At 52.3% G+C, this 16,539-nt stretch overlaps 1 protein-coding gene across 1 annotated transcript; it reads right to left on the bottom strand.

Moving 5' to 3' along the window:
* On the bottom strand, nucleotides 1-6,332 carry LOC140896506 (melatonin receptor pdcr-1). The gene is made up of 2 exons (XM_073308430.2): nucleotides 5,219-6,332; nucleotides 1-2,334 (listed from the first exon to the last, which is right to left on the bottom strand). Exons 1-2 carry the CDS (start codon nucleotides 6,330-6,332, stop codon nucleotides 2,024-2,026), a joined length of 1,425 nt encoding a protein of 474 aa, XP_073164531.2. The 3' UTR covers nucleotides 1-2,023.
* Between the last annotated feature and the right edge of the window lie 10,207 nt (nucleotides 6,333-16,539).

Raw genomic sequence — 16,539 nt, 5'->3', positions numbered from 1 at the left:
CTTGTAATTAAATACTTTTTTCCAGAAATAGAACATTTAAAGATTGAGGGGGAGGGGAATCTCCCTACAGACAGCTCCAAACCCAAGAGATAAAATACACCTTAGACAGCAATAAAAAATACAGTGTGCATTTAAAGAGGGTTTGGTGCATACAGGACAGGAGAGACTCCACAGTAAAGCTTTTTCCAAATCCACTACAGTATACACTTGATCAAGTCAGTTACAAATACTATTTCAATTTGATGCAGTTTCCACTGGTCCCTGATGTATAAATCACGGGGGGCGGGAGGGGAGAAGAGCAGCAGGAACCCTGGGAGGGTAGAGCAGGTAAAATGGCTATTTACAATCCAACAGTAAGAGAATAATTCCCTAATTTAAGGCACAGTGGAGAGCAGAGGCCATTTTCCTCTAACCCAGCACTGCTGCTTTCCTTGTGACATCACACATTCACTTTAAGACTTAATATTTTTTGACAATAGGAACAAACCCCAGCCTTTCCGTGGACGGGGAGGTTTCAGCGGCTGGAAGAATTCACCTTGCAAAAGAGCAAAGACAAACTGGGCAGGCCTTAACCACAGCTCCACTTCCCAGATTACTACATGTTCAGTTTGCTCACTTCATCTTTCCGTGATTGTTCATTTAATCCTCTGGTCTGACTAGAAGTGAGAGGAGAATGGAGGACGAGCTCCATCTCCTGACCTTTCTCCATTACCAGCCCAAGTCATTAAAAGTCTGGTTAACTAATTACAAAATGTCTATTTCCTCACCTGTTTCTGGGGAGTGGGCCAGCAAGGTGCAAGGGAGGCAGCTCCAGTAGAATGGGACATTCAGCCTAGCAAAACCCCCAGCCATACAGTGGAGGAGTGAGGCTACCCATCAGCCTGCTGCTCCTTCCTTTGCACCAGGACAGAGTTTAGGAGAGCACCCAAAAATCAATGCTGTCAGCAAAGGGCTCCCTAAAGTTCCACCCCTATGACCTGGAGTCCTTTGTCCAGATTGATCAAACACACGGACGGTGAGAATTTATCCAATTTAACTAAAACCTACTCTAAAAACCCTCAACATCTGGATGGCAGAGGCTGGCAGATAAAAAGGTGTTAAAACCAGACAGACTGTCACGCCAGAAGCTGCAGTTCTCTTTCAACTTATATAAAAGTATTCCACCCTTCCCCCAAGTGAGTTTGTGTCCTTCTATGCCCAGGGTCCCCGTGAAGTGAGGGGAGGGGAAGGAGGATCACCCAGCTGGGATGGCAAACAGAGCCGGAGGCAGAACCTGAACCTGGTGAATGGAGGTAGGCAAGTCTGCAACCAGAGCAACAGTGCAGCAGGCCCTTGGGCAGGTTTCAGAAGTGATCACATGGCAGGTGTAATAGCCATGGGGCATGAACCGCAATGCCTGCTTGACAGTCCCTTTTGCAGTCAGGATCTCACACCTTCCCCTCAGCCCTTAAGCTTCACCCAACCTTCTCCTGAAAACCTGGCACTAGCCATTATTGCCAACCCATCAGGTACTTTGGCTGGACCTGGCTTGGTGGTGAGAGAACCATGTCCCCTTTGGCTTAGAGGGAGACCTTGTCACACTGTGCTGATCAGAGAGGTAGTTGTGTGTGGGGCTGTAGGGCAGCAGGGACTTTATACCTTCTCTGCCCCTGGCTGGGGTGGATCAGGGCACTTAGCTCCGAGTAGATGTCCTGTTTCTTTCACAGCAGACGCTCATGTCCATGCTGTGACCAGTTTCCCCACACAAAACCCCTTCCCAGGGAGGGCTCCTTAACTCAAACACTCTTTGTATATTTCTCCACTGATACCATTTGGTGAAGCTCACAGAAAGATGCTTGACCTCCTCTGGTGACTTTTCACAATTTTCTTTCCCACAGCCAGAGCAGCCTCAGCCCCAGGAGGAGGCAGCAGCTCCTTCTGCTGCACAAGCGTCCAAGCTCTTGACAAAGCCAGGCGTTCACACATCTTGCAGGACACAAAGAGCCTGACATATTGTAGCTGACACAGAAGGTGTCAAAGTAGCTTATAGGCTAGTTTGTGCTTCTCTGGGCAGTAAGATGCTGGTGGAAGACCCACTGCAGGAGCGGTCCAGAAGGAGAACAGGCTGGCTGCTGCTCCTCTCCACCACTGCACTGATGGTGACCATCCTGTGCACGTCCTGCTCCCACTTGTCTCGGCTGCAGGGCCCACAGAGCTTGTGCCTGATCTTCTGGAACTTGTGCCTGAAGTTCCTGTTGGTCCAGAAGTAGACAAAGCAGTTGAGAAAGCCACTGCCGCTAGGCAGCCACAGGGCCACGAACTCCAGCCACTCGTGGACTCTATCCTTCGTGATTGCTGCAAGAAGGAGAGCACCAGGTGAGTGTTCCCCACATTACACGGGGCTCTTCATGCCCAGGGGTGAGACCCTATGGTCCTTCCCCACTCATTGTGGGCAGCCTCAGCACCACACCAGCCCAGGCCCACTGGTGTGATGCTCCCATTCTAGACCCTCACTTGCCCCAGCTGAGACCATGACTCACCTGTAACATGGGGCAGAGGTAAAGGGAAACCAAGTCTCCCAATTCCCCACCCCTCACCTCTCCCAGGCAAGCACTCAAAGCCAGGCCACTTCAAGCAGGGCTCCCAACCACCCCTTGGTTTTGGGTCTCTCCTCTCCCCCAGGACAGGGCAAGTGCACCTAATAATAATATCAGCACATGGCATTGAGGTGCTCCTCCCCGGAGGCTGATCCTAGTATTGCCAGCCCCAAAAGTTACACACACAAGTCAGACCCCCAAAGACATGAGGTTGGCTTAAAAAGCTCAGAGATCATAAAAGCATGAGCAGTTTTTGTTTGTGCTCCCCTGACAGCCAACCTGGGTGTGAGCATTTCAGGTTTAAGATGTGATTGGACACAAACACGTGCGCACCACCTGTGACGAAGTGGGACTGTTCTTAATGTTTCCTCTGAATAGTGTGGGGGTGCCTCAGTTTCCCCTAGGCAGTTCTTAAGTATCTAGGTGGTGGGGTAAGGGTGTATGATCACTGAAGAGCCCTAGAGGGCAGGTGTGTGCAGGGGTCTGGACACAGAGAATGGCTGACACCCTGTTTCCTGGCAACTGATGGCCTGGGCCCTTCCCCCCTGCAAGGTGAGAGCTAAAGGGTTGGAGAACAAAGGAATCAGGTGCCCTCCTGGCCCAGAGGAGGAGGGGCTGGGCGAAAGTTTCAGTTTGGGGCTGGCTGGGGACATGGAGTGAAGGGCAGATGTGGTTGTCTGGCTTACTGCCCCCCAAAATGGACCCAGCTTGAGGGGTTCGGTTCTCTGCACCTACAAGCTCTGTATAAGACCATGTTCCTGTCGTCTAATAAACCTTCTGTTTTACTGGCTGGCTGAGAGTCACGTCTGACTGCGGAGTTGGGGGGGCAAGATCGTCTGGCTTCCCCAGGAGCCCCGCCTGAGCGGACTCACTGTGGGAAGCGCACGGAGGGGCAGAGGATGCTGAATGCTCTGAGGTCAGACCCAGGAAGGTGGAAGCTGGGTGAGCTTTGTGTCCTGAAGACAGGCTGCTCACAGAAAGGCAACTGCCCCAGAGTCCTGACTGGCTTCATGGGGAGCAGTTCCAGAGCATCGCCCAGGGACTCCGTGACACCCCCACACACCCAAGGGAGCTCCACTGAGCCTCTTGCATCCTCATTGTGCAAGGGTCCCACTCCCTGCAGCACAGGCTTCTAAGAGCGTGGGAGCCCAGCAGCAACCCTGGGCACAGGCTTCTTAGAGCGTGGTACCCACTGCAGCTCATCCAGTTTCCATTATCTATACCCCATGTCTCCCCCACACCTCATTCCACAGCCGCCATCTCCCTTCCCCACCCCACTGCCCCCTTCCACCATCCCCCACCCCTACCCCACTGCTTCTTCCCACTGCCCCCCTTCCCATCCCCCTGCTCCCTGCCCCACCCTACTGCTTCATCCCATCCCCATGCTCCTCCCCACTTCCAACTGCCCCGAGCCGCACCCCACTGCTCCTACCCCACCGCTCCTCCCCACTGCCCCCTTCCCATCCTCCTGCTCCCTGCCCCACCCTATTGCTCCATCCCATCCCCCTGCTCCTCCCCACTTCCCACTGCCCCCAGCCCCATCCCACTGCTCCATACCATCCCTCTGACCCTCCCCACTGCCCCCTCCTCCTCCCCACTGCCCCCTTCCCATCCCCCTGCTCTCTGCCCCACCCTATTGCTCCATCCCATCCCCCTGCTCCTCCCCACTTCCCACTGCCCCCAGCCCCATCCCACTGCTCCATACCATCCCTCTGACCCTCCCCACTGCCCCCTCCTCCTCCCCACTGCCCCCTTCTGCATCCCCCTGCTCCCTGCCCCACCCTACTGCTCCATCCCAACCCCCTGCTCCTCCCCACTTCCCCCTCCACCATCCCCCACCCCTACCCCACTGCCCCCTTCCCATCCCCCTGCTCCACCCTACTGCTCCATCCCAACCCCCTGTTCCCCACCCCCACTTCCCCCTGCCCCCAGCCCCATCCCATCCCCCTGCTCCCTGCCCCATCCCACTGCTCCATACCATCCCTCTGACCCTCCCCACTACCCCCTCCTCCTCCCCACTGCCCCCTTCCCATCTCCCAGCTCCCTGCCATCCCCCTGACCCTCTCCACTTCCCACTGCCCCCAGCCGCACCCCACTGCTCCGCCCCATCCCCCTGCTCCTCCCCCACTTCCCCCATCCCCCACCCCTCTGCCCCCTTCCCATCCCCCTGCTCCCTGCCCCACCCTACTGCTCCATCCCATCCCTCTGACCCTCCCCACTACCTCCTCCTCCTCCCCACTGCCCCCTTCCCATCCCCCTGACCCTCCCCACTGCCCCCTTCCCATCCCCCTGCTCCCTGCCCCACCCTACTGCTCCATCCCATCCCTCTGACCCTCCCCACTACCTCCTCCTCCTCCCCACTGCCCCCTTCCCATCTCCCAGCTCCCTGCCATCCCCCTGACCCTCTCCACTTCCCACTGCCCCCAGCCGCACCCCACTGCTCCGCCCCATCCCCCTGCTCTTCCCCCATCCCCCACCCCTCTGCCCCCTTCCCATCCCCCTGCTCCCTGCCCCACCCTACTGCTCCATCCCATCCCTCTGACCCTCCCCACTACCTCCTCCTCCTCCCCACTGCCCCCTTCCCATCCCCCTGCTCCCTGCCATCCCTCTGACCCTCCCCACTGCCCCCTTCCACTCCTCACCGTTGTACAGGATGGTGGCCATGCAGGGCGCCCAGCACACGTAGAAGGCGACGACGACGGGCACTAGGACCCGGGAGGCGGCGTCCAGCTGCAGCAGGCGGAGCCGCCTCAGCCCCGCCCCTTCGCCGCGCCGGCGTTGGGCGCGCGCCGCCTGCCAGAGGCGCAGGTTGGCGAAGGTGACGGTGGCCGCGGCGGGACAGAAGATGGCGGCGACCAGCAGGCCGGCGTAGGCGGCGTTGGAGCCGTAGTCCGGCTCGCAGAGCAGCGCGGCGGCCGAGAAGCGCACGCGCAGGACGGCGGCGCGGCCGGGCAGGGCCACGGGCAGCAGCAGCAGGGCGGGGCCCAGCCAGGCGCCCGCCAGCAGCAGCGCGAGGCGGCGCCGGCCCAGCAGGCGCGCGTGGCGCAGCGGGAAGGCGACGGCGACGTAGCGCTCGAGCGAGACGCCGGCCAGCGAGTAGAGCGCGGCGCCGAAGAGGCTGGCGCTGACGAAGGCCACGGCCCGGCAGTAGGCCTCGGGCGGCGCCCCGGGCCCCAGGCCGCCGTACAGGTTGAGCGGCACCACCAGCAGCGCCAGCGCCGCGTCGGCCGCCGCCAGCGAGAGCAGCGTGAGGCGGCGGCTGCGGCTCCAGCCCGCCACGGCCGAGGCGGCCGCCGCCCCCGCCGCCCCGTTGCTCAGCATCCCCAGCGCCCCCAGCGCGCAGACGATGCCGACCTTCAGCCGCCGGCTGCCGCCGGGCCCCGCTCCCGGCCCGGGCCCCGCTCCGCCCCCGCCGGGCCCCGCTCCCGGCGCGGGGGCCGCCCCGCCCCCGCCGGGCCCCGCTCCCGGCCCGGGGGCCGCCCCGCCCCCGCCGGGCCCCGCTCCCGGCCCGGGGGCCGCCCCGCCCCCGCCGGGCCCCGCTCCCGGCCCGGGGGCCGCCCCGCCCCCGCCGGGCCCCGCTCCCGGCGCGGGGGCCGCCCCGCCCCCGCCGGGCCCCGCTCCCGGCCCGGGGGCCGCCCCGCCCCCGCCGGGCCCCGCTCCCGGCCCGGGGGCCGCCCCGGGGCCCCCGCAGCGGGAGGCGGGGAGGCCGGCCAGCAGCAGGAGGAGGAGGAGGAGGGCGGGGAAGCCGGTTCCCATCCCGAGCATGCTCCCTCCCGGCCTGGGGGCCCAGCGCCCCGGGCCAGGCCCTTATATAGCCGGCTGGGTGGGGGCGGGGAAGCTGGGCTCCCGGGCAGGGCGTGTGGGTCGCCTTATTGGGGTCCCAGCGTATCCCGGTGCTGCCAGGCGGGGGCGACAGGCCCCCCCCCGGAGCAAAACGAAGCCCCCTGCGACTTCGGACAGGCTTCGGCTGTGGCTGCGGCCCAGCCCTCGAACATTTTCTCCAGCTGCCAGCTGTGACTGGAAGATTTAAAGGGAAACACCACGGAGAAGGGAGCTTAGTACGTGCATTCACGTCTTTAGATTAAATGCTGAGCAAGGAGTTCAGCCAGCCCTGTTCAACGCTGTGTCTGAGTCCGCCTCGGAGCCCAGGCTGTCTGGGACACCGTCACTCCCTGTTGTGCCATTGTCCATAAATAAAACACGTAGCTGAAACTTGCCTTGACGGTTAAGTGTAAACAATTTGCCTTTCTGTGGATTTCTCAGTGTTCTCCATTTTTGTACAGATGGGGAAACTGAGGCACATATAGATTAAGAGTGGGATTGTCAAAAGTGCCAAAGTAATTTATCAGCACAAGTGTCATTGAAAGGCAGCAGGACTAAGCCATGCAGACACTTTTGAAAATTCTTCTCTATGTCATCTTCCGCGGGCCACACATTTAAGTAGCGGAGCTGGGAAGGGAACCCAAAGCCTGACTCCCATGCTTCCTCCCTGGCCATGTACTCTTACTTTGAGCTGATGAAATGAAAGTATGATGCCCATCAAGCTATTTGCATTCTTGATGCTTTTCCTTCGTCAGACTGTCTGATAGAGCAGTTGGAGTTTCCAGGAATTTGACCAGCTGCTACCAAGATGGTGGGTGAATTAAACTGAAGGCAGTGTTGCTTTCTTATAAGTGAAGATACTCAGGAACAGAAGAGGCAGCAGGAGTTGGACTGCTGATTTCTCACATGTGGGATAACAATAGGGATGAAATCAAGAATTTCTGCAGTTTGCTCTCTTTTGGGTCTTTATCCAAGTTGATTTAGATAGGAAGCAATTGTGAGAGTGGAGTAACTGCTTCTTCTCTCTGCACAAGATCCTTCCCTGTGGTATTTGAGCCAAAACCATTCAGTATCAGTAGCAGCCGAAGGAAAGAGTTTAGTAGAGAAAAGCTCCCACTGAAGATTTGTCACCTCTCTTGACTGGAGCATTGAAGGCAGCTCCAACTGTTCTGAAGAGAGCACATCCATGGGCTTCCTTCACCCTGCTCTGGAGATTGTAAGGCCCAGTACTCACTGGTTGATCATCATTCCCCAACATACCCCATGTGGGGATGGATGTCTATGCAGAAAAACCCTGCTCATGTTCGTTGGATTGACCAGTCTGCTCTACCAAGAGCCATACTGGCAATGTGCCCGAAGCCTAAGGGCTATGTCTCTTATCTAAAATGGAACAGATTGTAACCACGTCTTTTTGGGTACAGAGTTTGGAGACTGAAGGTCCCATCATGCAAGATCACTGGGTCTGTATCAGCAAGAAGTCCTTCAGCTGATCTCAATTACAGGCATGGTTCATAGAAAGCTGTTGTCTTATAGCCAGTATCTGGAACAGAATCAATGCTCTGAATTGGATCCTGAAGCAGATAGGAAGCCGATTCTCCTTAGCAGCCCAGGATGATTATGTGCATATGACTAACATCAAGCAAATGTGTTATGCTTTCTGCACCAGCTGAAGCTTCAGTAACCCCCAGTGCAGAGCACTTTGGAGCAGTCTCACGTGGCAGAGACAAAAACATGGATCATTGTGGAGGGAAGAAAGAAGAAAAAAGAAAAAAAAGAAGAAAAGAAGAAAGAAGAATTAAAGAAGAAAAATCATATTATTAAAGAAAGAAGAAAAAAGAAAAAAAAAGAAGAAAAGAAGAATTAAAGAAGAAAAATCATATTATTAAAGAAAGAAAAAAAAAGAAGAAAAGAAGAATTAAAGAAGAAAAATCATATTATTAAAGAAAGAAGAAAAAAGAAGAAAAGAAGAATTAAAGAAGAAAAATCATATTATTAAAGAAAGAAGAAAAAAGAAGAAAAGAAGAATTAAAGAAGAAAAATCATATTATTAAAGAAAGAAGAAAAAAGAAGAAAAGAAGAAAGAAGAATTAAAGAAGAAAAATCATATTATTAAAGAAAGAAGAAAAAAGAAGAAAAGAAGAAAGAAGAATTAAAGAAGAAAAATCATATTATTAAAGAAAGAAGAAAAAAGAAGAAAAGAAGAAAGAAGAATTAAAGAAGAAAAATCATATTATTAAAGAAAGAAGAAAAAAGAAAAAAAAAGAAGAATTAAAGAAGAAAAAAGAAAAAAAAAGAAGAATTAAAGAAGAAAAAAGAAAAAAAAAGAAGAATTAAAGAAGAAAAATCATATTATTAAAGAAAGAAGAATTAAAGAAGAAAAAAGAAGAATTAAAGAAGAAAAATCATAACCTAGCCCAGTGCAAAATGCTAGTGTCCATCACCACTACCTCAGCTTCCATAGGCTATTGGGAGTCCAAAAGAATCAGGACTCAGATACAACCCACTGTTAAAAAGAGGCACTCCTGCTTGAGAGAGGGCAGATTGTACCATCTCAGATTCACGTGCTGCTTTCCCCTGTCACCTCTGCCTTTTTGGGTTGAATTTCAGACCATTTGTTGTGTGTTGTAGTTGTATTGGTCCCAGGTATTAGAGAGAGAGATTGGAGACAGTTTGCTGTCATACAAGTCTCTATCTTGGTAAGAGACTAGGAAGCAGAAAAAATGCATTGTCTGCATCCATGAAAAAAGATGCAGAGCTGAGAGGCAGCACAGTCTAGTGGCTAGGGCTTTGGATGGGGAGTCAGGAGGCCTGGGTTCTATTCCAGTGGCTGCAGCAGACTTATTGTACGATCTTGGGCAAATAACTTGGGTCTCATTCGTTTGTAAGCCCTTTGGGCCAGGGATTGTTCCTTTCTACGTTCTGTGCCCAGAACAGCAGAGTTCCGGTTTTGGCCGGCGCCTCTAGGCACTCTCATGCAAATCAACGCTCTGATCCTGTATGAAGACGCTACAATACAAAGGGGAACATGAGAACCTAGATGATGGATAGATGGCCCTGCAGCCCAGAATTTTACACACTCTCTCCCCTGATTGACAGTTTTCAAAGGAGATTCCCTGGGGAAGGTATTCTGCTCTCCAAAGGTTTTACCTCCTCGCCCCTTCAGACTGCTCACAGGAGGCACTGCCACTTGGGCTGTATTCCCCAGATATGTGACAAAACCTGGGTGACTGCATGAGCGAGGGCATGGATTTTTGCCCTGAGGATCCTTGGCACTGCGTGGAAGAGAGCTGCTGTTTTAAGTCCAGCAGAAGTGTGTTGTGAGCTTGCTCCTATATCCGTTTGTTTTCTAACCCTTTGCCTGACTAGATGTGCTCTGATTTTCCAGACAGATGTGCCAGTGCCCATAAAATGCCAGTTATGTTTTGTAACAAACAAAGCTACATTTACGCTGGCTTGGAAAGAGTCCCTGCGTGGTTAATGTTTGGATGCTGAAAGTGGTTGGTTATGTTGGCACAAGGAGTCTGTCAATTATCACCTCCGTGTGAATTTGCAGTTAGGATTCAGTGGAAATTAAACTGGACCAGACGCAGCCAAGAGAGCGCAGCACTGGGCGGGTTTCATTCCCAGTGTTCTGGCTGCAGTATTGAAGATCCATTAAGTGATATTGAGAGCAAGGGTAGGGTTCCTAAGGATGACTGCCAGGCTGGTAGTGCTGCATGGGGTGGCAAAGGTTGAGCCTGGTTAGCCAAATAAGGCTGCTGAGTGGTCGGAAGTTCTGAATGTGAACCGTCCTGGCCAGAGCATAGCTGGAGTGACAGGGCACGCGGGCACAGAGACAGATGAAAGGACATGTATAGGAGGAAGGAAGGTCTTGTAGGTAAGGCAGGAAACCTGCTGTCAAGAGACTTGGATTCGGTTTCCTGCATTGGTGCAGACTTCCCGTGTGATATGGGGTAGGTCACTTAATCTCCCTTGCTTCTGATTCCCCAACTGCAAAGGGAGAGTAATCCGCCCCACAGGGAAGTTGTGGAGCTCAGCCAGCGCCTGTGCCCTTCTGAAAGAGCTTCAATGTATTGTATTAAAGCCTTAAATGTTTAGTTCATCCTGGAGAGTCCCGTCCCATCCCCCCCACTACCAAATGCCAGACATCATGGCCCGGTTGATTTCTTTGCCTGGAGGTTGCCCATCATGGGAAGGGATGGCTGATACAATGGGGCAGAGGGGGTATTCCCTGTTAGCAGCAGTGTGGGTTTGGGGCATTGTCATCCTTTCCATCTGATGTGTTCCAAAAGCAGCTGAATAGTAGGCTGCATGGTGTGTCCCTCTTCAGTCCTGCTGCTGGAAGGAGCACTTGGGTTGTCCTGTGAAGTACCAGCCAGCAGGGTCCCACTAGGACCTATGGAGAGCCCTTTTGTGGATAGGGTGAGGGTATCAGTGGAGTAAACAACAGAAGAAATGGAAGTGCTCTCTAGAAATGAGTGAGAAGCTGCTGTTGACATGAACCAGCTGGGGATGGCACCGAGTATGTGGCCAAACATGTCCCATGCAGTCTTATAGATTCATAGATATTTAGGTCAGAAGGGACCATTATGATCATCTAGTCTGATCTCCTGCACGACGCAGGCCACAGAATTTCACCCACCACTCCTGCGAAAAACCTCTCACCTATGTCTGAGCTGTTGAAGTCCTCAAATCTTGGTTTAAAGACTTCAAGTTCCATGAGTGAACAGTACTCATGCACACCTGGCATTCGGCATCACATCTTGACCCTTGCCTTTGAATTAGCTCTCTCACCCACATCCCCAGAATTTCACTTGATTATAGAGCTCATGATGTTTCTTTTATACCAACACCTGACAGTTGCTCCCCTCACTTTCCCTGGTTTGGGAAGACATCCACAGAATCTACTGCAAGTGGCGTCTTGAGTGTATTTTGTTGGCAGGAACACCACCAATCTAACTGCTGGGAATATGAAACAGATTACTAAATATAAGTGGAACTGTGAAGAAAGATATCTGAGCTTATTCCATATTGTGTGTCTGCTGTGGGGTACCAAAAGTAACAATTGTGTGCACCTGAAAATATGAACCTTTGAAGCTGGGCAAGCCAATTGGCCAATATTGGTGCAGTGAGGTCTGAATCTGAGATAAGAGCTCAGTCCTACGAGCCCTGTTATATTTGCTGTGAGGCAGCATGTTTGGCTCCTGAAAAGACCTCCAATGTATGACCCCCCACTGGAGCAGTTTGGGAGTGGCGCTAAAGGAGATGTGGTCAGACCTCCTTGGTCAGACCTCATGTTTATCTTTACATGAGGCTTTATGCGGGGGATGGAAACAATAAAGAAAGCCACTTGTGCAGTCTTGGGAAAAAGACTATCCAATGAACAGGCAGGATTTATTATTTTTAATATAAAAAAAGATGTCCATATCTACTCTGCTCCTAAGCTCAGAGCAAACTGGCTTCAAAGTCAATGAAGAAGGAGACATAAGGGTTTAAAAAAGGAGTTTAATTTTGGGGCTCACAAAATCTGAATAAGTGGCAATATTAAAATGATCAATCAAAACAACCCACCCCCAGCACACAAACCTTTGTTTCTTTTCCCTATTAGGGCACATTTTTGCTCTCAGATCCACCTTTCAGAACACTGGCAAAGGGAATCAGTGTGCCCTCAATGTCTGACACAGATGGCCAATGTCAGCTTAACACACAATATTGTGAGTGATTTTCACCGCATTGAAAAAAGCCTGCATGAGGCTCTATTCATCACTTAAGTACAGCCTCACAATATGGGTTTAAGCAGAGTGGAGCAGACCCTGTGCACTGGGAGAAGTTTCACGCTCCTGAATTTGGGAGCTTTTATGCAGAATGAAAGCCCAAAAAAATGTGCTTAAAGCCTTGTCTCTTTAAGAAAGTTGACCCAGTTTAATGAAAGGTGTAAGTTTTAAGCTTTTTTCATTAAACAGGTGCAGACCCCGTGTAGATGCTCTTATTTGGGTTTAAGAGTCCCTTATTCTTAGCTCCTTTGGGGTGCAGGAGAACCTGGGACAGTGAAGCTTTGGAACCAGACAATCTGTACAGCTGTGTCTGAGAAGCATGTATTCTTGGTGAGCATTGTCATTCCTTGTGCAATATTAACTGAGTGAGTAGTGTGGGGGCACGAATTGCCTATTAAACGGAACATGTCTGACAGCCCCAATTTATCAGGGATTTGTGGAGCGTGATTCATGCAGTGATTATGATAGGCAACAATTCCCTGACTGTTTGCTTTTCTCTCTAGCTTCTCTAGGCAGAGAGAGATTAGACTCATTATTTTGAAAAGGTGCTTTCTTTAATGTCTCTCTTTAAAGCGCATTCCCAAAAACATAAGAGACGTATTTGAATCAGAGGTCTTTCCTATTGAAGCACAATTGAACACAGCCTGAGAGCCTCGCTGTTTGGATATCATCTGCTTCCAATTCCACATCCCCTTCTTTAGCTATGTCTCTGCAAAGACAGTCCTATTGTTTAAGCTCCTTCAAACACCTGCAATGGGAAAAATGGCTCTAGGCAAATCTGTACTGAGAAAATTTCTTGGTTCACGGGACTGGCACTTGGGAGGTGCAATTGCAGGGCTGGGAGAGGTGCTCAACACCCAATACAGTTCAATGGGAGGGTACTGAAATAGGAATGTATGTGGCCTGTAGTAAAAAGCTCCTCAAGTTCCCACCACCAGCCTCCAAGAGGGCTTGCTCCTCTGCTCAGTAACAAGAAGAAGAAACCCTGGAGGACCCTCCCTGGTCTGATTTGATGTAAAAGTTTCGCATGGTCTCTCCAGCAAGGAATTCAGGGTAATGAGGCCTGTCCTCAGCTCTTGTCTAGACCATTCTGCATCAGTGACGAGTGCTCACTCACTCTGCCTGGTTTGTTGACGGTGATTATACCAGAAAGGATGCTGGCCGTGTCCCTGAGTGAGTCCCTGCTTCTCCCAATACTCTGTTGAAGTGCCCCAAAGATTTCTTTCAGACCAGCTCCAAAAATCTCCATAGCAAGTGTGGATTTCTGCTTGCCTTAGGATGAAAAAAAAAGCCATCTGTCCTTGTTCTATAGAGCTAGAGTCCCCTGTGTGATGTGTGCTTGAAGTTTTCTGGGTCTGTCTGAACTGGGCCTCTGATCTAATGGGAGAAATGTTTCTTTTAAAGTCTAGCTGGATGGTTTGTCTGGTTTTTGAACATTCATCGGCACAGCTGGTCCCCTTTATCCTGCTATCTAATTTGCTCGCCTTTTGGTTTACACGGCAGCAGCCAAAGGTTAAGTTGTCTATAATGAGTCAACTTAGCACCTACAAAATGAGCTCTCTAGTTCTAGTTTGTAAATATCTGTTTCTGATTCTGAATCCTTCTTGGGGGGCAAATTGGGTTACAGGAGACTTAAATTGTAGGAATAATCCTTATTAGTTGTGCAGCTAGATCCTTGCACTGTGGTTATCAGCTGGAAAGGGACTGTAAAAATGACATTAAAGGATTCCATGCTGAGATTGTCTTAATAGCAGCCAGGACTGATCTGCTCACATTACAGAGCAAACTTGCTACAGGCTCCCCAAATGAATGTGGGTTCCTTCTGACTCTGGCCTGTCACTGGCAATCAAGCCCACAGTCAGTGGAGTTGGCAAATGAGCATGCATGCGGGGAATTAACCAGTGAGCAAGAAGAGGCAGCTTTTACATGGACGCTTTTCTTAGCATAATTGCCCTTTAACACAGCCAGGAGTAAGAGCTGTATGGGAGAGGGTCCAGAATGTAAACTTCCTTGAGAGAGGAGGTGAGGCTGCGATGCCGTCCCCACCCAGCTATGGAGCATCCATGGGAGCAAAGCATTTCTAGTGATGAGGCACGAAACAGATGGAGAAACAGAGGGAGGGTTCTGACTCTGAATTGCAAACTCAGCTCAACGGAATGAGACTTTCTTGGCACGACAAGCAGGGCAAGTGTTGCCAAAATGTAAAAAGAGTTGGTCCCCTCAGGTCTTTGGCAGAGAGGCACAATCCACCCAGGACAGAGCTATAGATTGTGTTGCGGTTTGGTCCCATGTTCGTTACTGATCCCGGGGCAGGTAGCTCCATAGTGTGATGTCATCTCTGTGTCTTTTGCCTTTCGTTCCGGGTCAGGCATGGTGTTTTCTCATTGCTGTTTGATGAGACGTCTCTTACAATGTCTAATAATCAGAGGCAGTTCCTCCTCGCACTCCTGTATGTGCATAGTCAGAATGAGGACTTGGAGCGGGTTCCACCACAAGAGGGTTAGCTGGTCTAGCATCCGAATGCTGCCCTTGAGGTGAAATTCACCCGTCACATTTCAGGTTTGACCACGTGTCTTTTGAAACTCTGCCTTGCTGAGGGTTATTGATGGTTAATAAGCACCAGGGCAAAGAGTTCTCATGGAGATCCTGCAAAGCCAGGGATACATCCTTAATACGCGGCTTTCAGCACCAGCCTTATCGGATGTATCAAAGCTGGAAATTGTTCGTTAGTGTTTCCCTTCTCAGCCCACCAAAGCACAGGCTGCCTGCATGTATGTGCACCTGTGAGTTTTATCCTCACCTCTGTTATGTATAAGATCTTCCCTTAACTGGGTGGCCAAGTCCCAGCAGTTTATAAATGAAAATTAATAAACTCAGATTTGGTAAAAGGTTGAATCAGTTGCTTTTCAATGGCCAGGGTCCCTCGCTGCCTGAATGGCGATAGCGTGGGCTTACTTAAAAATGGGCCCTGTGGATGCTCAGGAGGCGTGTGCAGAAAGCTGCACAATAGAACAGATGCAGGGTCAGTGTCCGATATTTGAGATCCACCCACACGCCCAGGAAATGAGGCCTTCTCCAGCACAGCTCACAGGGCCCCCCTACTCAGAAGAAAGAGGGGCTCTGTCCCTGGAGGATTTCCCAGATCGACTGGGATACAAGATTCAGAACTGAATACCCGTCCATTGAAATAGCCTGCTCCCAGCCTCCTCCCATTCAAACTGGGACCTGTTTGCTCAGTTGCTTCCAGGTGAGTCCACGTGTGTGCACGGAAGGGAAAAGGACTTTCCTGCGTGTGTCCTGAGTGCAGACAAAAGCAGGCACCTCCCCTGCTGCAGCACAGCAGGGACTGGGAATGGAGCAGGAGGCCAGGGTGGGCAAATGAGGGGGCCTAGAGGACAGCCCCCTGCTCCTCCAGCTAATTGAACGCAGCCTGAAGCTCACACTGGGGGGTCGGCAGCAGCTCGATGTTGCTGCTTGGAAGCAGCAGGTGGCAGCCGAATGACATGGTGGCTTTTGAGCAGCGCTCTATTAATATCCGCGGCTGGTGAGTGGAGAGCTATGGGGTCCGGCAGGGCAGCCATGGCCAAGGCTGGGCGCGAGGGAGCAGCGTTTGTATGCTGGAGGCCCCTTGCAGTGGCCCAAGCCCTGTGCCCTGCAGGGAGCTGGCCTGGCCTAGCCCACGAGCTGATCTGGACCTGCCATTCCCGCCTCCAGCAGCTGGGAATACCTAGAAAACTCAGGCCTCTCCTGGGGCTGGCGGGGACTCCTGCCCACTCTGCCCATTCAGTGGGGTGCCAGACGGGCAGCATAACACTCTTGTGGCCCTCGTCCCCACACCTGCTCCTGAGTGTGATTCCCAGCATCCCAAAGGGGTCTGGGGCGGTCCTGCCACTCCCTGCCTGAAGCTGGCTGCACTTAATTCTCTCCCAGGCTTGATGCAACCAAGCCATCGGTTTCCAAATGTCACAGGCCCACCTCCATTAATGTCAGATCTCCCAGACATGTGCATCCCGGGGCTTGGGCCCAACTGCTTTCCACTGTCCCCCTTCTCTCACTGTCCCTTTTTGCTAGCCTGGCTTCCCGCCTCTCCTTCATTCCTTGGCTACAGCCCTTGCAATCCATGTTTCTTGCTCTTTCTCGCCACCCCCTGCTTCATCACGATGCTCCTTTCTGCCCTGCCCTCGCCTCTGTTCCTGTGGCTGAGGGCGCAGCTGGGAACTGCGCCCTGTCCCTTGCGCTGCCCCTTACTCTCAGTGGGGAATGAATGGGCAGGGGCAACCTCCTGGCAGGTGAAGCCCCAGCTGTTAAATGGGGCGATGATCCAGTCACCTCATCTGAAACCACAGTGACCCCAAGTTCTGGGGTCC

This window comes from Lepidochelys kempii, chromosome 12 (assembly GCF_965140285.1).
Source record: "Lepidochelys kempii isolate rLepKem1 chromosome 12, rLepKem1.hap1, whole genome shotgun sequence".
Taxonomy (NCBI): domain Eukaryota; kingdom Metazoa; phylum Chordata; order Testudines; family Cheloniidae; genus Lepidochelys; species Lepidochelys kempii.
The sequence above is the reverse complement of the archived record's forward strand: the minus strand, read 5'-3'. Positions and strand labels throughout refer to the sequence as shown.

Bases quoted from the DNA above. Each gene is read 5' to 3' on its own strand.
- LOC140896506 (XM_073308430.2), bottom strand. From the start codon at position 6,332: ATGGGAACCGGCTTCCCCGCCCTCCTCCTCCTCCTCCTGCTGCTGGCC. The intron at 2,335-5,218 runs GTGAGGAGTGGA...TCCTTCTTGCAG, and splicing joins GGCCACCATCCTGTACAACG to CAATCACGAAGGATAGAGTC.